General features: G+C 62.3%; 1 protein-coding gene across 2 annotated transcripts in view; it reads right to left on the bottom strand.

Moving 5' to 3' along the window:
• Nucleotides 1–3,603: 3,603 nt before the first annotated feature.
• Nucleotides 3,604–16,656, bottom strand: part of LETM1 (leucine zipper and EF-hand containing transmembrane protein 1) — a 40,476-nt gene continuing 27,423 nt past the window's right edge. Inside the window, exons 7-15 of one of the 2 annotated variants that reach the window (XM_036281414.1) lie at nt 12,677–12,796; nt 11,826–11,957; nt 11,347–11,487; nt 10,646–10,777; nt 7,809–7,943; nt 6,473–6,663; nt 4,976–5,114; nt 4,134–4,313; nt 3,608–4,040 (exon numbers count right to left, since the gene is read on the bottom strand). In XM_036281414.1, the coding sequence (XP_036137307.1) occupies nt 4,164–4,313; nt 4,976–5,114; nt 6,473–6,663; nt 7,809–7,943; nt 10,646–10,777; nt 11,347–11,487; nt 11,826–11,957; nt 12,677–12,796 (1,140 nt within the window). In that variant the 3' untranslated portion in view covers nt 3,608–4,040; nt 4,134–4,163. Of the gene's footprint in view, nt 4,314–4,975; nt 5,115–6,472; nt 6,664–7,808; nt 7,944–10,645; nt 10,778–11,346; nt 11,488–11,825; nt 11,958–12,676; nt 12,797–16,656 lie in introns of both variants that reach the window. The other variant, XM_036281405.1, reaches the window with a different exon arrangement.

Raw genomic sequence — 16,656 nt, forward strand, 5'->3', positions numbered from 1 at the left:
CGGGGCACAGATCGCTGCCCTCCAAGCCTCCCCAGTTCGCACCTGCTCAGCTCCACCCGTCACGGGCCAGGCCCCGCCCCCACCTGCCCAGCTCCACCTTCCCGCCGCCCTTCCCGGTCCCCGTCCCGCTCCCGAACCCAGGCGGCTCTCTGGCTCCGGCCTTCGGAACCTGGTTCCCAGCCCGTGACTTCCACCGCCCACCCCACTGGGCTGAGCCCTGTCCCGCGCGGGTGGGTGGGCGAACGCGCCGGGATGCGGCTGCCCGGGCCTCCAGGAGGCACCCACGTGCCTGACCCGTCGCCCACCGCGGCGGAGGGTGTTTTAAACCGGACGCACCGGGTCCTCACGTCTGCCTGGGGCAGCCCCTGCCCTTCCCCCTCTGCCGGCGGCTCGGAGGGGGACAGCCCTGTCCTGCAGGCCTGGTCCGGCCGGTGGCTCCTGTGCAGGGGAGGGCAGCGTCCGCGCGAGGCCCTGGCCCTCGCACCTGGCTGCCGGTGGGATGGGCGGGCCCCGCATCCTGCAGACTGTAGCTGGAATGCCCCGTGAACCGATTTCCTCCCGAGAAGACACGGGGGAACCGAACTCCTGTTAATAACTTGTTTTCACAGCAGACTACGGTGCCCCCGGGCCACTGCCCCATCTCAGCAGTCAATCCCTGCCCGCCCAGGGTCAGCCTGCCCGGCCCTGTGCCTCATGTGGCCCCAGTGGAGAAACGGGTTCCAGCCCAGACCTCGTCCTGGGGCGCCGGCTGCAGTCCGGCTCGGGTCCCTACCTGCCTACAGGCTCACACACGCCGGCCCATGGCCACTGCCTCCCCGGCCCTGGCCGGATGGCAGGCCCAGTGAACACACGGTCCACAGCATGAAGGGTCTGGGTGCCTGCTGGGGCACCCCAATGCAGACAGTGGGCACCTCTGGTTAGGGGCCAGGCAGGGTGCGGGGACTCGGCGAGGGTGGAAGCAGCCTGCTTGGTCCCCTCAGACAGGCTGGGCATCCTGGAGTGGGGGGTCCTATCCACTGAAGGACTGGGGGGCTGGAGAGTGGGGGAGACCGCTTTGCGCCTGAGCTGCCTGCTGCTGGAACCCTCTGCTGGGTGGCCCTCCCACCAGGCTTCAGTTCTCCACCTGGGGGAAGGGCCCTGCTCACAACTCCTCAGGCTCCTGGGAGCAGGCCGTGGTAGGACAGGCCCCACCTCCTCCAGGCCCCACCCAGGCAGAGGGGGCCACACCCTTGGTCACACTGTCCCTGTGCCCAGGGGCCTCAGCCTTCCAGAACAGAACTGTGCTTCCTGGGTGACCCCCACCCAGGCCCGAGGCATCTGCTGAGGGTCACCAACCTGGACAAATCAATCATCACATGGCGACAGGTCACCAAGATGATGCTTTATTCAACCCTGTCCTTACATCCGATTGGGTGTCTGGTCACCAGCACAGGGATCAGCCTGGGCACCCAGTGTGATGGGGGATGGGCGGAACACACCGTCACAGAACAAGGGGACACCCGAGGCCAGGCTTGCGCCCTAGAAGTGAGGGTCCCAGAGTCATCCAAAGCCATGACCCACTCGCCAACCTCTTTGGGGGTGAGGCAGAGCCAGACCCTGGGCCACACAGCTGTCACAGGCAGATGGACGTTTTCCACCTGGACGTCTGACTCAGAGCTGTCGTAGGAACATTGATTAACTTGTAAAACATCATTTCTGAGAAAGGTGCTTGCACGTGTGAACCCGGGGCACCGCGGGCTCTTTGTGACAGGCCTGTGTTTTAGCCTCCGGACTGCGGCACTTCAAGGTGACTGCGAAGCCCCATGCTGGTTTCTGAGCCTGCCAGATTGTGGGCCTGTGGATGACAGGCACACGGCTAAGAGTTCCCGCTGCAATCTGAAGCAGGCGCAGGTGCAGGCGCAGACAGGACACTCCAACAGCGAGGAAGGCTGGGTGCCGCTTAACACCTGGTCACGTGAGACTCATTTCTACATCCACCATTGCTACTCCTGCACCTGGACATGTATCAGCTGCAGTAAAGAACGTTCAGGCTACCCGGCTGGTGTGGCTTACTGGTTAAGCGTCGACCCTGCACCAAGAGGTCACCAGTTCAATTCCCGGTCAGGGCACATGTCCAGGTTGTGGGCCTGATCCCCAGTGGGGGGCATGCAGGAGGCAGCTGATGGATGTTTTTCTCTCTCTCCCTCTCCCTTCCTCTCTCTCTAAAATCAATAAAGGAAAAAAAAAGACAGAATGTTCAGGGCCTGGCCAGTTTTGCTCAGTGGTTAGAGCGTCAGCCCGCAGGCCAAAGAGTCACGGGTTCAATTCCTGTCAAGAGCATGGCCCTCGGTGCAGTTCGTCCCTGGCCCTGGTTGAGTCATGCGGGAGGCATCCCGTCGATGTGTCTCTCACGTTGTTGTTTCTCTCCCCATCTCTGCCGGCCCGCCCTCCCTCCCTCCCTCCCATTCTATCTGATGATAAATGTAAAAATGTCCCCCTGGTGAGGATGGAAAAGAAAAAAGAAAGACCAGGACAGTTAAGGCAAACACAGCGCAGCAGACCACGCCCCGTGCACGCACCAAGCCCCTGTGGGCAGCACTGGGGGCAGGTGGCTGGTTCCTCTTCGAGCTGCAGACAGCCCAGGGCAGTTTCAGAGCAGGACGGCAGAGGGATGCCGAGGGCGCCTGGAAGGCAGCGGGATGAGGCACAGCTGACGGGACCCCAGAGCACTGCTCCCCAGCGAGACGGCCACCATCCGAGGGCGCATTGGCTGAGCTCACGGGCAAGCACGCTTTGCAGCTGGAAACCGGGCCACAGGAATACGAGACAACTCACACACTAAGGAAGCACCCAGAACATTCGGTTCAGTGAGATGAAGACCCGAGAGCCCACCCTGGCCTGTTTGCTCAGCAGTTATAGCATCAGCCTGTGGACCAAGGAGTCCCTGGTTCGATTCTGGCCAAGGGGATGTACCTCAGTTGTGGTTCATCCCCAGCCCCCTCCTATTCTAACTGAAGATATTTGAAAAAATATCCTTGGGTGAGAATTAAAACCAAAAAGAAAAAACTTTAGAGCCCAGCTGCTGCTGCTGCACCGAGGTTTATGTCTGAGGACACAGAACCTTATTCCTATCTGTAGCGCGGCTCTTCTTCAGTGGCTGAGTAAAACGTTCCAAGTCACTCGGAAGCTATCATTTCTGAGTCCTCCTCCTCCTCTCCAGGCTAATCTGGCCACGCCACTCCTGTCTTCCGTGCCCGTGTTCGGATTCCCGGAAAGAACAGCGCTGCCCTAGAAGGCAGGTCACAGAGCTGAGGCCGCGTACACCTGGCTTGCCCCCTGAAGCCACTCTGCCCGAGGGCTGGGTGTTGAGACCGCTGGATGCCAGGGCTGCACCGAGCCTTTCTGCAGCCCCCAGGGCCCCAGCACAGGACCTGGAGTGGTCACCTGCCTGCTCCTTCTGAAGGAGCTGGGTCAGGGAATGGGACCAGAGGGCGCCTGGAGGCCCCAGGGCTGTGGAGCGGCGACAGGTGAGGCCTGGTGGCCCCGGGGCCAGGCCCACCACTGGACGGGTGCAGGGGAACCTGCTCCGACCATCCAGAGGGGCAGCGAAGTGCTCGCAACCCCAGCAAGGAAACGCTCTGAAAGCCACGACAGCACAACAAACGGCAAACGTCAACGCTTCTTTAGTGCGCCTCGCCACTCTGCTCAGACAGCGCCTGAGGCAGGCAGACGGCCGTTAACTGGTTAAGGATTATGTGAAAGTCAAAGGTACATCAAGAAAGAGCTGATACACAGACAGGAGACCCCCCAAGACACCAAAGTCGCTGCCCGAGTGGGGTTCTGCAGAGGCCACGGAGGGACCAGGGTGTCATCTCAGCAGTCAGACGGAAATGTGACACAGACATTCGGGCGTCCAGTCTTCAGACCAGTGTCTTCTGAGCTGGGCCTCTCCTCCCGGACAGACACCACCAGGCGCAGGCCCAAACCACCTCTGAGCCAGGCCACGGCAGGAACGCGGACACGCTTCCCCGGGGCACTCGGGGAGTCCAGACTGACCGACTCTTCATGGAATGATGAAAATTAAAAATTACTTGATGATGGAAGTTTCTGATTTATTCCAGACAAAATATTAGACGTGTCACTAATAGAATCACCTTGAAGCATGGAGGGCAGGTGGTGGGCAGCTACCCCTTCACCTCGGCAGCCTCCTTCTCTGCCTTCTCCTTGGCCTTCTCCTTCTCCTCCACCTTCTCCTCCTTCTCTAGTGTCGCCACAATCTCGGCCACCTGGCTGGTGGAGATGTGAATATCCTCTTTGTCCACCAGCTCGATCACCTACACACAGGGGAGGACAGGGACTCAGGGGTCTGTGTCCTCGACCACCAGGCTGAGGTGGCCGCCAGCACGTGAGCGAATATCACCCCTCTCACCAGGGCCCGGGTCCTCCACTGCCGTGGTCCTCAGGGCACCAGACCCCACCCCAGGGGCTAACCAGCTCCAAAGCTCCAGGCCAGGTTACAAACCACCAGGGGGACGGTGCTCCCGGGGCCCAAGGTGCAGGGACCTGTCCGCGTCAGGCTGGGTCTGCCCCGGGCAGGGGTTCCCTGGGCAGAGTGCGGGGTGTGCAGGGCATGGACATCGAGCTGCTGTCCACCCTGAAGAGGGCCCCAGGGAGGGGCAGGTGGTATGGACGCGGCCCTCCCGGCCTCTGCAGCTCCCACCGGGCCCCTGCTAAAGCCTCGGCTCCAGCTGGACGTCAGCCACCAGAGCCACCTGTGAAAGCACCTGCCGCAGACCAGCGCCCTCCCTGACGGGGCTCCTACTTCCTCACGACGGGGCTCCCACTCCAAGCCTCCTGGGCGCCCAAGCTCTCGGCACCAGGGACCAGGGGTGCCTCATCAGGGTCACCTCCCAGGCCTCCGGAGGCCCCCCATGCCTGGCTCCTAGGACTGCCCACAGGACACCCGGCCAGTAGCTGGGCGGGAGCCCACACCCACCTTGACGAGGTCGTTGATGTTGACCTTGCCATCCTTGTTCTCGTCCAGCGCCGAGACAAGGCTGATGAGCTTGTTTTCCGGAATGTCCTTGATTTGCTTCATGGCACTGACAAGCTCAGTGACGCTGATGACAGTGTCCCTGGGGGGGGGGGGGGCAGCTGCATGTGACAGGGCCACGCCCACAGCCCGAGCTCCCAGGTCAGCCCACCCTTCCTGGGGGTGCCCAGCCGTGGAGACAGAGAAACCAGCCCTTGGCCCAGGTCCTGTTAGTGTTCCTCAGGCCTGTCTGTGAGGGTCCAGAGGGGTGCAGGGACCTGCCTTCTGACCGGTGAGGACTAGTGGGACCACACAGCAGAGCCGGTCGGCCCAGAAGGGGACGCTGACCTGGTCTGGGGGGTGAAGGGCCTCCAACCTGAGAACAGGACAGCACAGAGCAGCCGTGGGCCTGAGCCTTGGCCTGTGGGTCTGACTGACTCCAGGCAGTATCAGAGTTGAGCTGTAGGCCACACAGCTGGTTGTCGGGAAAACACAAAACTAAAGGGCGTCCAGAAGGAGGGAGTGGCCCATGGACCACATCCCTGCTGCAGGGGGGAGGGGGGACAGAACCCTGGTGTCCTCAGGCTGGGACGGAAGCCTTCAGAGCGCCCCCAGTGTGCATCAGGCCTGGGAAGGGGACAGGGAGGAGGGGTGCGAGTGCACGCCGCTCCAGATGGGGAGCAGGCCAGGAGCTGGGCCAGCTGGTCTGCTCACTGGGGTGTGCAGGGCGGGAGCCACTTCTGAGTCAACCTGAGGTGGGGGCTGGGCCAGGCAGGGGTGGAGGGGACAGGCTACAGGTGAGGGGGGGGCTTCTGTTTGGGAAATGAGGCAGGGGGGTTCCTCAGCTGGAGTGGTGTGTGCTTTGCCATGTGCTTTTTTTTAAAACTGAAAATGTAACATTTGAAACATAAAAAGTTACTTTATGAATCATGGTAACTGAACTTGTGAGCCTAGCTCTCAACTTAAAACCAGGCTGATGTCCACATACAAGCTTCCAAACGAGACCTGCTGGTGGTGCGCCAGCCTCCTGAATCACCCAAGTGCAGCTGGGAGCCCACGTCCCCAGAGGGCCCACCCGGTGGGACAGTCTACTTCTGGACACCAGCCAGAGGCGGTCCCGGTGCCTGCTGGGGCGTCGCCGAGCGCCGTGGAGCCGAAGGGGCTGCGGCTGCGGCTGCGGGTGGAGGCGGCGTGGGAAGAGCTATGCTTGCAGGGAGCGGTGCGCTGCGGGCCGGCCAGCAGCCTGGAGGGTGGGCTGCAGGGGACCCAGAGACAAGTGGCCAGCGGTGCAGGGGGGGCGCACAGGGAGAGGACAGAGAGCTGCCAGGGAAACCCATGGAGAAGGGGGCCGACAAGTGAGGCTGGGGTTCTGGCTAGAAGGGCAGGGGCAGCTGGGCACCGAGGCTGCAAATGAGCTGGAGTCCACAGCACTGAGCCCCCCACGTCCACACCCCCACTCACCCTGTGGGCAAGCCCGGGGCAGCCGGGCCCAGCTTGCCAGCCTGCTGGTCCGCCTCCAGCTGTGCGAGCAGCTGGTCAATCTGCCCGATCATCTGCTGCACCCTCTTGGTCAGCCTCTTGCTGGCTTTGGACTCCTCCACCTCCGTCTCTTTGCCGGTCTTTGAAAGCTCCTTCTTGATCTCTTGCAAGTCCTAATGAGATCATTTTGTTGTTAGAAGGTTGTCTTAAAAAACTCACAGCAAAGTCCACCCTGTGATCCACCCCGACTGGCAGCAGGGTGATGAGCTGCAGCCGGCGGAGCAGAAAGCCTGGCCCCACGGCGGGCCTGCACCCAGCAGGGCTGCGCTGGTGTCCCCAAGCTCGGATCTTGCTCACTAGCAAAGAAAATGGAGTCTGCTTTGAACCTCGACTCCCTCCATGTCTGCGCGAAGACTAAATACATCGATACAGGAATCAAGGGATGGTAAGTATCCTCTTAGATTCCACGCCAGCGTCCCCCTGGAGCAAAGATGCAGAGGAGCACGGGGGCAGGCGGGGCGAGGAAAAGGCCGTTTATGATGAACCCCATTTCTGATGAGACCCAAGAGTAAGAAGGCTGCCAGGAGAAAGTTCAAAAAATGGCAAATCACCTTTACCAATCTCAAAATTAGTCTTTTCCCAACAGAGCTGTGAAAACACAGTGTTTTGGGTCAGAGTAGAAAATAATACTAACAAATAAAAAAGACATGTTTTCCTTATGAGAGTAATCAATAACACCCTGGCCAGTATGGCTCAGCAGTTAGTGTCAGCCTGCGGACCAAAGAGTTGCGGGTTCGATTCTGGTCAGGGGCACAGACCTCGGCTGCAGTTTGGTCCCCGGCTCTGGTCAGGTTGTGTGGGAGGCAGACAGTCAATATGTCTGTCTCAGGTCCCACCCTCCCTCCCATTCTGTCTGAAAATTCAATGGAAACATATTCTCAGGTGAGAAATAAAAAAAATAAAATAAAATGAAAAATAAAATCAATAGCTACTAGGAAAGAAAGATCAGAAATGAAGACAAGGCCTCAGTTTACCAGCTGGGAGGAGACGGGCCGCAATGGTGGGCCAAGGGGGTGTCGGCTCCCCCTCTGCAGACACCCCCGCCCCATGTGCCCCGCCCCTGAGCCCGAGACCCCTGCGCCCGCACCTCGCTCTAGTCCTGCACATCCCCCTGCAGCCTGCAGCCCGAGACCCCTGCGCCCGCACCTCGCTGTAGTCCTGCACATCCCCCTGCAGCCTGCAGCCCGAGACCCCTGCGCCCGCACCTCGCTGTAGTCCTGCACATCCCCCTGCAGCCCCGAGACCCCTGCGCCCGCACCTCGCTGTAGTCCTGCACATCCCCCTTCAGCAGCTCCAGCTCCTCCTTCTCCTTCGTCAGGGACGACTTCTGCTCCTTCAGTTTGGAGCAGGCATCGCTGAGGACGTCGATCTCCTCCTTGGTTATCTCCTCTTCCTGGGGAGGAGACAAAGCAGACACCTGCATGCGGGGAATCGTTCTGCGGGTGGGGGTCTCAGCCATGCACAGGCCCCATGTGCCTCTTCCCGACAGGAGCCCCGTGGATGTGTCATGGGAACACTCCTGAGAGCAGCACCCTCAACGCTTCCCCACTCGGGGACCCTCCCTCCCACCCCCGGCCTTTGTCCAGACTGGTGAGCAGTCTGGAGCTCTGCACACAGAACCCCGCTGACTGCTCGCTCCCTGGCTGGGAGATGCCCCTCGATGCTGAGCAGCTCCACGCAGTGCGGACACCGGACTGGCTCATCCGCTGTCTTGGCTGCTCTAGATCCTTTGCGTTTCCATGAAGTTTTAGAGTAACTTTGTGAAGGTCAACAGAGAGGCCTGCTGGGATCTTGCAGGTCTACCTGCAGCTGGAGAATGAGCATCTCCCCAGCCCCGCACATGGCTGACTCACCCCGCAGCGTCTCACAGGCCCAGTGTACAAGTATTTCCTATCATTTTCAAATTGGTCCCCAGCAGTTCATTTTTTGGATGTTATTGTAAAAAACATGCTTTTGAAATGTCCGACTCCTGACTGTTCACTACTAGCAGACACACACTGGCCACAGACGCTCACGTCCTCTGTGAACAGGCGGCTTCACTTCCTCCTTTCCGATCTGCACATTTTATTTCCCCTTATCCAACTGTGCTGGCCAGACCTCCGTGCACGAGCAGGGCGGGGAGGGTGGAGGCTGCGCCGGCACCACCGCAGCCACATCCCCAGAGACGTCCTCGTTCCCTACCAGGGACAGAGGCCGGGCTGCCGGTGCTTCGCCTGCCGCACTGGAGGGACCACACAGGCTCCCCGGCTGTCAGTGCGGTAACCGCGCTGACTTTCCTCCCTGGAACCCCGTCAGGGGCAGCGCCCTTGTCCCAGAACAGCTGCATCTCCCGGGCGGCGTCTGCTGGGAACTCGCGCTCTGTGCTCCTGCGTGTCCTTGAGTCTGGTTCTGGCCCCAGGTGACGCCCCTCTCGGAATGGGCTGGGAGGCCCTCCCCACATCCCACCAGGACTCAGCAGCCCGGAAGAGTCCCGCACAGGGGACTCGCCAGCACCTGGGCCTGGGAAGCCAGGTGGCCCGAGGCATCCTCTGTGGAAAGCTTTGCAGCCACCGGCACTTCCTGAGGGGCGAGCCCCTCAGTTCCTCTGCCCCGAGGAGGCCCAGCCTGGGGGCCACAGGAGGGCACTGGGTCCCCGCACTTCACAGCATCTTCCCAGTGGACCCTCAGCTCCGCCCTGTCACTTCCAAGGTCTGTGCTCCTCGGACAAGTCTTCGGCAACCCTTAGTTCCTACGGTTTCCTGCAAGCTCTCACTGTACCTTTTTTAAAGAAACCTTACCCGAGGATATGTCTATTGATTTTAGAGACGATGGGAAGGCAACGAGGTATGTGCCCTGAGCGGGAATCAAACCCACAACCTTCTGGTGGACAGGATGATTCTCCAAGCAACTGAGCCACCCGGCCAGGGCCTCATTGTCCTTTGACAACTACATCTTCACTCCATCGGGAATGGGATGCTCTGTGTCCACGAGAACAGCCGACCGTCCTGGCCCCATCACAGCTGCCCCTTCTCCCAGCCCCCTCCATGGGCCCAGCCAGTCTCCTCTCTGCTCAGCTGGCCCTGCCCCAGCCCCACACCCCCTTAAAAATGGCCTTGTATCTTGGTCCCTAACCCCTCCCAGGTCGCCCTTCAAGCCCAGCTCTGCCAAACTCCTAGCATCTCCTTCCTCCTAGCTCTGCCAGGCTCCTTGGACTCACCCCTTCCTCCTGGTCTCAGCACACCGGTAACCACGCACTCACCTCCCTCTGCCTCCTGGGCTCTGTCCCAGAAGTGGCCCCCCCCCCCACCCCCAGCCCTATCCCCAGCCACACAGTGTCCCAGAGCACCCCCAGCCCTATCCCCAGCCACAGTGTCCCAGAGCACCCCCACAACACTCTGGCCAGCCCTGCTCTACCCATGGCCCTCCCAGCATGTGCAAGTCACAGCCCGACAGCAGGGACCCAGTTTGGGAGCCCTGCACCTTCTCTCCAACAGCGGGGCCTTCTCGAGTCCTACCTCCGCCCCCATGCTCCTCCTCCTCTGCTCTACAGTCGTTCTGCCAAGGCCACTGATGACCCTACGCTGACCATCAGGGTCAATCCTCAGGCCTCATCTACTCCCCTCAGCACACCCTCCTCCAGACACACCCCCTCCCTCCAGGTGGCCCTCATGGCCTCGCTTGGAATCCCCAAACATAAACCTGCCACCCTGGTCTCTCCGCCTGCAGCGCTGAGTGGACGTGGCCGTCTGGTGGCTGCAGAGAGAAGTCCAACCCTCAAGGTGAACAGCATGTCACAGGCTGATGGTGCTGGAGCCCAGGCCACCAGAGAAGGTGACAGACAGCCTCTGTGGACGGACCACACCAGCGTCCCCTCCCATTGCCCAGCTTGGCTGACAAGGGCCTGGAGACTCACCTTCTGTGGGGGTGCCCTGCCACTCAGAGCACAGAGGGCCTGGGCACCGAGGAATAGCTGCTCTCACACCAGGCCCCCAGGAACATCTGTGACCTGCGGCCGACCTCCCTTCCCGTGTCCCCAGGAGCCTACGAGCTGACCCATCCTCACCAACGCTCAGATCTGCGGCTGCTCCCTCCTAGATGTGTGTGGGTGCTAGTTACCTTCAGGCCTTCCAGGACGGGGGCGGTGTCCTTCAGGGTCTCTGACGGCAGGGTCACACCAGCCACTTCTGTCCGAAGCTCAGCTGCGGGCCCCCCAGGGGCGGCTTCCGCCATTTCGGGCAGCACTTCCCTCTGCAGTGAAGGCCAGGCCGGCTCAGTGCCCCCGCCACCCCGCAGCCTTCCCTCTGCAGTGAAGGCCAGGCCGGCTCATGCCACCCGCCACCCCGCAGCCTTCCCGAGGAGTCCACACCGGCACTGATGTGCACAGACCCCATGACGGCCGAGGCTGAGAAAGCCCATCACCCAAGAGGGGGCTTGCACCCAGCTGTCCAGGCAGGCCCTCCAGACAGCTGGTTTGGGGGGACAGGTGCGTGTGCACAGCATTCACCAGCTCCCCCGAGGCCCTGCAAGGGCCACAGCACCTCCGTCTTCTACCCCCTCCTGACCACTGCGTGGAGCTGCCCTGAGACTTGCAGGAGCACCTTACGGGCACATGTGTCGGGAGCCGGAGCACCTGCCACCTGGCCTGGGAGCTAAGCTGGCCCGGCTGTGCTGACCAGCACCCAAACCGAGAGAGAGCCAGCCGACTCTTGTCCCCCTGGCGCCCCTGGGCATTCCTGCTCCACTGTGCCCCCGACCACCCCAGGAGGGAAACAGGAGATGAACCTGCAGAGCCCCAGGCCCGCCCCCCCTGCACTCACCGCGGCCGAGAGCCTCTGCAGCTCCTTCTCCCGCTGCTCCTGCTGGATGGCGGCTTCCTCCTGCAGCGTGGCCTCCAGCTTCGCCTTGTTGTCCACCTGCTCGCCCTCCACCTCTGCCACCTTCACCTGTGCTTCCTTCGCCTGCAGAGCGCCTGGGTGAGCCCGGGCTGCTGGCGCCAGAGGCCCACACAACCCCTGCCCCATCTCTGACTCGTCGACACCCAGGCTTCTGAAGAGACAGGACCCACTGCTGGGGCCCCGACTACTGGGAAACACCACGAGGCCCCCAGGGTCACCTCAGCATGTTCACAGGAGCCCTTGCTATTCACAGAAAGAACAGACCTGAGAGAAGGGGAGGGTGAGTGGGTGGACCCGAGAGTTCCCATGGCTGAGGGGTGGGTGTCTCCGGGGTCCCTGCCCTCAGAAGCCAGGGGCCCCTTAGAGAGTGCATGGTAGAAAGGTCTCTTGGCAACACGCACCACAGTCTCCGGGAGGGTCTGCAGCGTGGACTTGAGCTGGTCGGCGGGCGACAGGGTGTCTGGGAGGTACATGGCCCGGGACAGGACGAGCAGCGATGTGGGGACCTCCTGGTGCAGGTGCAGCTCCAGCCACTGCAAGGGGAGGCACAGGCCCAGACTCACCTGCTGCCTTGTCCCCCCACTTCCTGGACCAGGACAGGCTCGCCCTGGACCTGCTGCCTTGTCCCCCCCTCCGGGACCAGGACGGGCTCGCCCTGGACCTGCTGCCTTGTCCCCCCCTCCGGGACCAGGACGGGCTCGCCCTGGACCTGCTGCCTTGTCCCCCCCTCCAGGACCAGGACGGGCTCGCCCTGGACCTGCTGCCTTGTCCCCCTCCTCCGGGACCAGGACGGGCTCGCCCTGGACCTGCTGCCTTGTCCCCCCCCCTCCGGGACCAGGACGGGCTCGCCCTGGACCTGCTGCCTTGTTCCCCTGCTCCGGGACCAGGACGGGGCTGACCCCACGGGGGCGGGTGTGCTGAGCCCTGGCCTCGGTGAGAACGCCCAAGTCTCAAAGGAAGTTAGCCTTGTTCTCATCTGTCCACAGAGGGCTGGGAGAAGACAGAAAGGACGTTAACGTCATCACAAGCTGCTGTGAAGAGTCAGAGTCCCTCACGAGTGGTGACCGCTGGGTGCCACAGACTGAGTGGTGACACTCAGTGTCCACGCCCAGCAGCTAGGCGGGAGCCGAAGGCCAAGGCGACGCTGCTTGAGGCCCGGCTGCCGCCCACAGGTGGTCAGGAACGGCCATCTCCTCCAGCCTCTCGCAGGACCTGCGCTGGTCAGGCAGACGGGGAAAGCCCGACCACACACCTGCTTCAGCTGGCTCCGCAGCCGGTCTTCTGTGACGCCCAGGGCCCGCATGCCCCGTGCCCGACACGCCGCCTGCAGCTCCTTGACGTTGAGGCTGTCCACCCCCTCCTCAGCAATCAGCTGGAAAAGAAGGTCAATGCGTCACCGGTTTGAAAGGCCACCAGAACGTCATGGTGCTGACGGCCATGTGCCTGGGAACTAGGTGTCTAATCATAAGCGCTTTCCTAGTGCACTTTGCTGAGGAACAGACACACCGCCCACCGAGGCCCAGTCGGGTCCGCAGTGACAGGACTGTCTGACGAAGGGAGGCCTTGGGGAAGCCCCCAATGGCCAGGGCCAACCCCAGATTAGCATTTCGAAGAAGTGCACCCCACCAGGCCCCGCCCGATCCCAGCACGGCCCCACCCCACAGCCACCCCCACCACGCCTTCCCCAGGTCTGCTGGGCGGAGAGCGGGGCGACCCAAGGCTCCCAGATGTCTCTGGGCCTGAGACAGAGCTTCCCCAGGACTGAGGGAACAGAGGGAAAGCAGACAGGAGTCCCCGAGAAGAGGACACGGGCTGAGCGTCGAGACGACCGGAAGGAACAAGGAGCAGGGGAGACAAAGGGTAGCAGGGGCTCCTCGCTTGCCCCTCCCACCCCGTTTCTCAAGCTTTTTCCTTGACGAGGTGGTGGACGGACATGCAGCGAAGGTGCAGAGGTCCCGGCCTCCGTGGTGATGCTCAGAGTGTGGTACAAAGTCACCATCAGACAGGACACCAGGAGGCCGGGAACCGCCACACCCACAGGCCCGCCGCACCCTCACTGTGCTGCGCTGACACCATGGCGCAGCCTCTGGGCTCCACGGAGACTCGGCCACGCAGGGCACTGTGCCCACAGCTTGGCGCCTCTCCTCACGCAGCTCCTCCCGGCTCCACCACCCGCCCCGGAAGGCCGTCGGGGTCTCTCCCAGCTCGCGGTTCTCATGAAAACACTGCCTGTCTTGTTCTGCCCCATCTTCCTGCGGGCTGCGTGACCCCGGGAGGACTTCTTCCCGTGTCTGTGTGTGGACCCTGAGAGAGAAGACACTGAACAGGGATCCTGGAGGTAACTGGGCTCCAATGTTCAAAAGCAGCCTGGCAGCCATTTCGCACCCACACGCCCTGCAGGGAGCCGCCTGCCCTCTGCAGCCCTGCCCTCTGCGGCCCTGCCCTCTGCGGCCCTGCCCACTGCGGCCCTGCCCTCTGCGGCCCTGCCCACTGCGGCCCTGCCCTCTGCGGCCCTGCCCACTGCGGCCCTGCCCTCTGCGGCCCTGCCCTCTGCGGCCCTGCCCACTGCGGCCCTGCCCTGGGAGCCCTTAGGAAGGCTCCGGGAGCCTGGTCCAACCAACAGGACTGTGGCTTTTCCCCTCCAGCAGAAGCCACCAGCTATAGCCTCAGTTCACCCACCAATCAAGACAGTGCCTTTTGGACCAATCAAACTGTGACGACTGGGAGCCTCATTTGCCTGAGAGCAGACCAATCAGGGGCCAGGGGCGGGACCTCTACATAAGCCAACTCCCCACTGCCAGAGAACACACTTGCCCTGTCTCCCCGGCTGAGCTAAAACAGGGGTGTCCCACTGGAGCAAGCCGGGCTGAGGTGCAGCGAGCAGAGTGGACGAGCAGGAGAGGCCGGCCCAGGGCTGCCTCACACTGAGGTTTCCTCCCTCACGGCCCCAATCGGGGATTCCTGTTGGCAATGAATCGGTGCCAGTGGGCCAGCAGTCATCACACACACGTGAGTGACTGCTCAGTCTGCGTGTCCTCCCTGCTCCAGTCCAGGGAGCGGTAGGACCCGCACTGCCCTGGCCCCTCGACCCCCCCCCCTCCCACGGGGCCACACGCACAGCGCCGCCATCTCCCCACCAAGCCTGACTGAAGACACACAGATGTACTTTTACTTCTTCCTGCCGTGTGTTGCCTCCGTGCCGTGCCTCTACCACTTCATTTCTGTTTACAGAGCCTCTTCAGGTTCTCCTAGGACACGCCTGCTGGTGACGAGCCTCGCTGCTCCTCATTCGAGAACATGGTGTCCTCCGCACTCCTGGAGGACACTGGTGCTGGACGGGGTGCGGGTGACAGCCCGTCTTCTGTGCTCTCCCTGCAGGTGAGATGTCGCTGTCCCTCACTGCTCTCGTTACTCCTGTCCTGCAGTGCTCATTAGTTCGACTCCGATGTGTCTTGGTGGGTCTCTTAGCTGCACTTTTCCTGCTCTGCTGTCCCTCCTCTGCCCGGAGCCCGACGACACTCGCTGGTAGTCTTGCAAGCCCCACAGGTGCCCGAGGCCTGCACCTCCTCACTCTGCTCTCTGCTGTGCTGTGCTGAGGCTCACCGGCCGTCTGTCGTCTGTGCAGACCGTGTCCTCGTGGCTCAGTCCTCCCGGCCGTGGCTGCTCTGAGACCGCCCGCCTCTGACCCATCCTCTTGGTGCCGGCAGCCACTGGTTACCGTCTCCACCCATTTTGGATCCTTCTGGTTCTTGGCAGATTTCCATTGAAGCCTGGGTGTTCTGAGCACTGTCACCAACTCTGGGTCTTGTTTCAATCGTCTGTCTTCGCTGGCGCCCTCTGACATGGCTGCGGGGTGAAGGGCAGTGTTCTCAGTAACTTCCGCAGATGTTGTCATTGATGATCTGCATCTGGCGATCCAAATGACGGCCGGGCCCTGGCCAGTTTGGCTCAGCGGTTAGAGCGTCGGCCTGCGGTCCGGAGAGACCCGGGTTCGGTTCCCGCTAAGGGCACGTACTTCGGTTGCAGTTTGTCCCCGGCCCTGGTTGGTCGTGCGGGTGGCAGCCACTCGATGTGTCCCTTTCACATCGATGTTTCTCTCTCTCTCTCTCTTCCTCTCTCTCCCTCCCACTCTATCTGTACAAAAAATAGAAAAATATCCTCGGGTGAGGATAAAAAACAAAAACAAAAAACGACGGCCGAAGCTGCCTGCCTCTCCCAGGGAGCGCAGCTTGGCAGGCGCGCGGACACCCTGCCTCACCCTCCAACCACAGACCCGGCCTGCTTCACTGTCGCGCAGCAGTCTCGAGCAGGGCCCTCACCACAGGGACACCGAGTCCCGGCTCCTCCCCCGGCTCCTCCCTGGCGGCTTCTGCTGCTGCCCGGGGCGCCCAGGCCTCATGTGGGCCTCAGCGGTGCCCTGAGGGGCAACGACCAGCAGGCTCCTTCGGCCAGCTCTGAGCTCTTCATGCTGCCCCTCAACCCCATAAACTGCTCCCACGTACACTCTGGGACAGGCAGGTGCTAGCTCGCTGCTGCTAGGCTTCCCACTGGGCCTCCGCGGACCCCGGGGGAGGAGGCTGATGTTTCTGCTGGGCAGCTGGGGTCGTGGCTCCCCAGCCAGCCTCACAGACCTCCCTGGCTGGGAGAGGCAGGAGAACCTCATTACTGGCCCCACCTGGCCTCCACCGAAACCACCCGAGGGGGCAGGAGTATCTCAGGACCATCAGGGGGTGGAGGTCGCAGCCCCACCCACTGTTGTGTGTGGGGTGGGGCCAGAGTCTGTGGTGCCCCCGGGCAGCCTCTCCGTGGCAGGCTTTCGTGCTCCCCAAGGCTGGGATCTCCGAGGCACAAAGGCCCACTGTGCTGTTCCTGGGGTCCCAGGGTCTTCGTCTCCTCACACCGCAGTCTTCTGATATTTCCTTCCTCCTTCCTGTCCCGCTGGAGTGTCCCACCCACCCTCTGCACAGCGGAGGTCCGGCTGCTCTCTGCTGTGGCATCTGAGGCCTCAGCAGTGAGAGCCTTGTCCAGTCTCACAGCGAGGGGGCAGGGCTCAGCCCGGCCGCCTGCCCTGAGCGCTTCTCCTGAGGGGCAGTCACACCGCAGGCGCTCCCGGAACAGGACGCACTCAGGGCGCCCCCGCCAGCCCCCGGCTCTCGAGCAGGGCGGCATCCTGAGCGCGCTCCACGGGCAGAAGCCAGTGTGCCCAGAAGAGCCCTCCTGTCCGCGCACACG

Source organism: Molossus molossus, unplaced genomic scaffold (assembly GCF_014108415.1).
Source record: "Molossus molossus isolate mMolMol1 unplaced genomic scaffold, mMolMol1.p scaffold_m16_p_1, whole genome shotgun sequence".
NCBI lineage: Eukaryota > Metazoa > Chordata > Mammalia > Chiroptera > Molossidae > Molossus > Molossus molossus.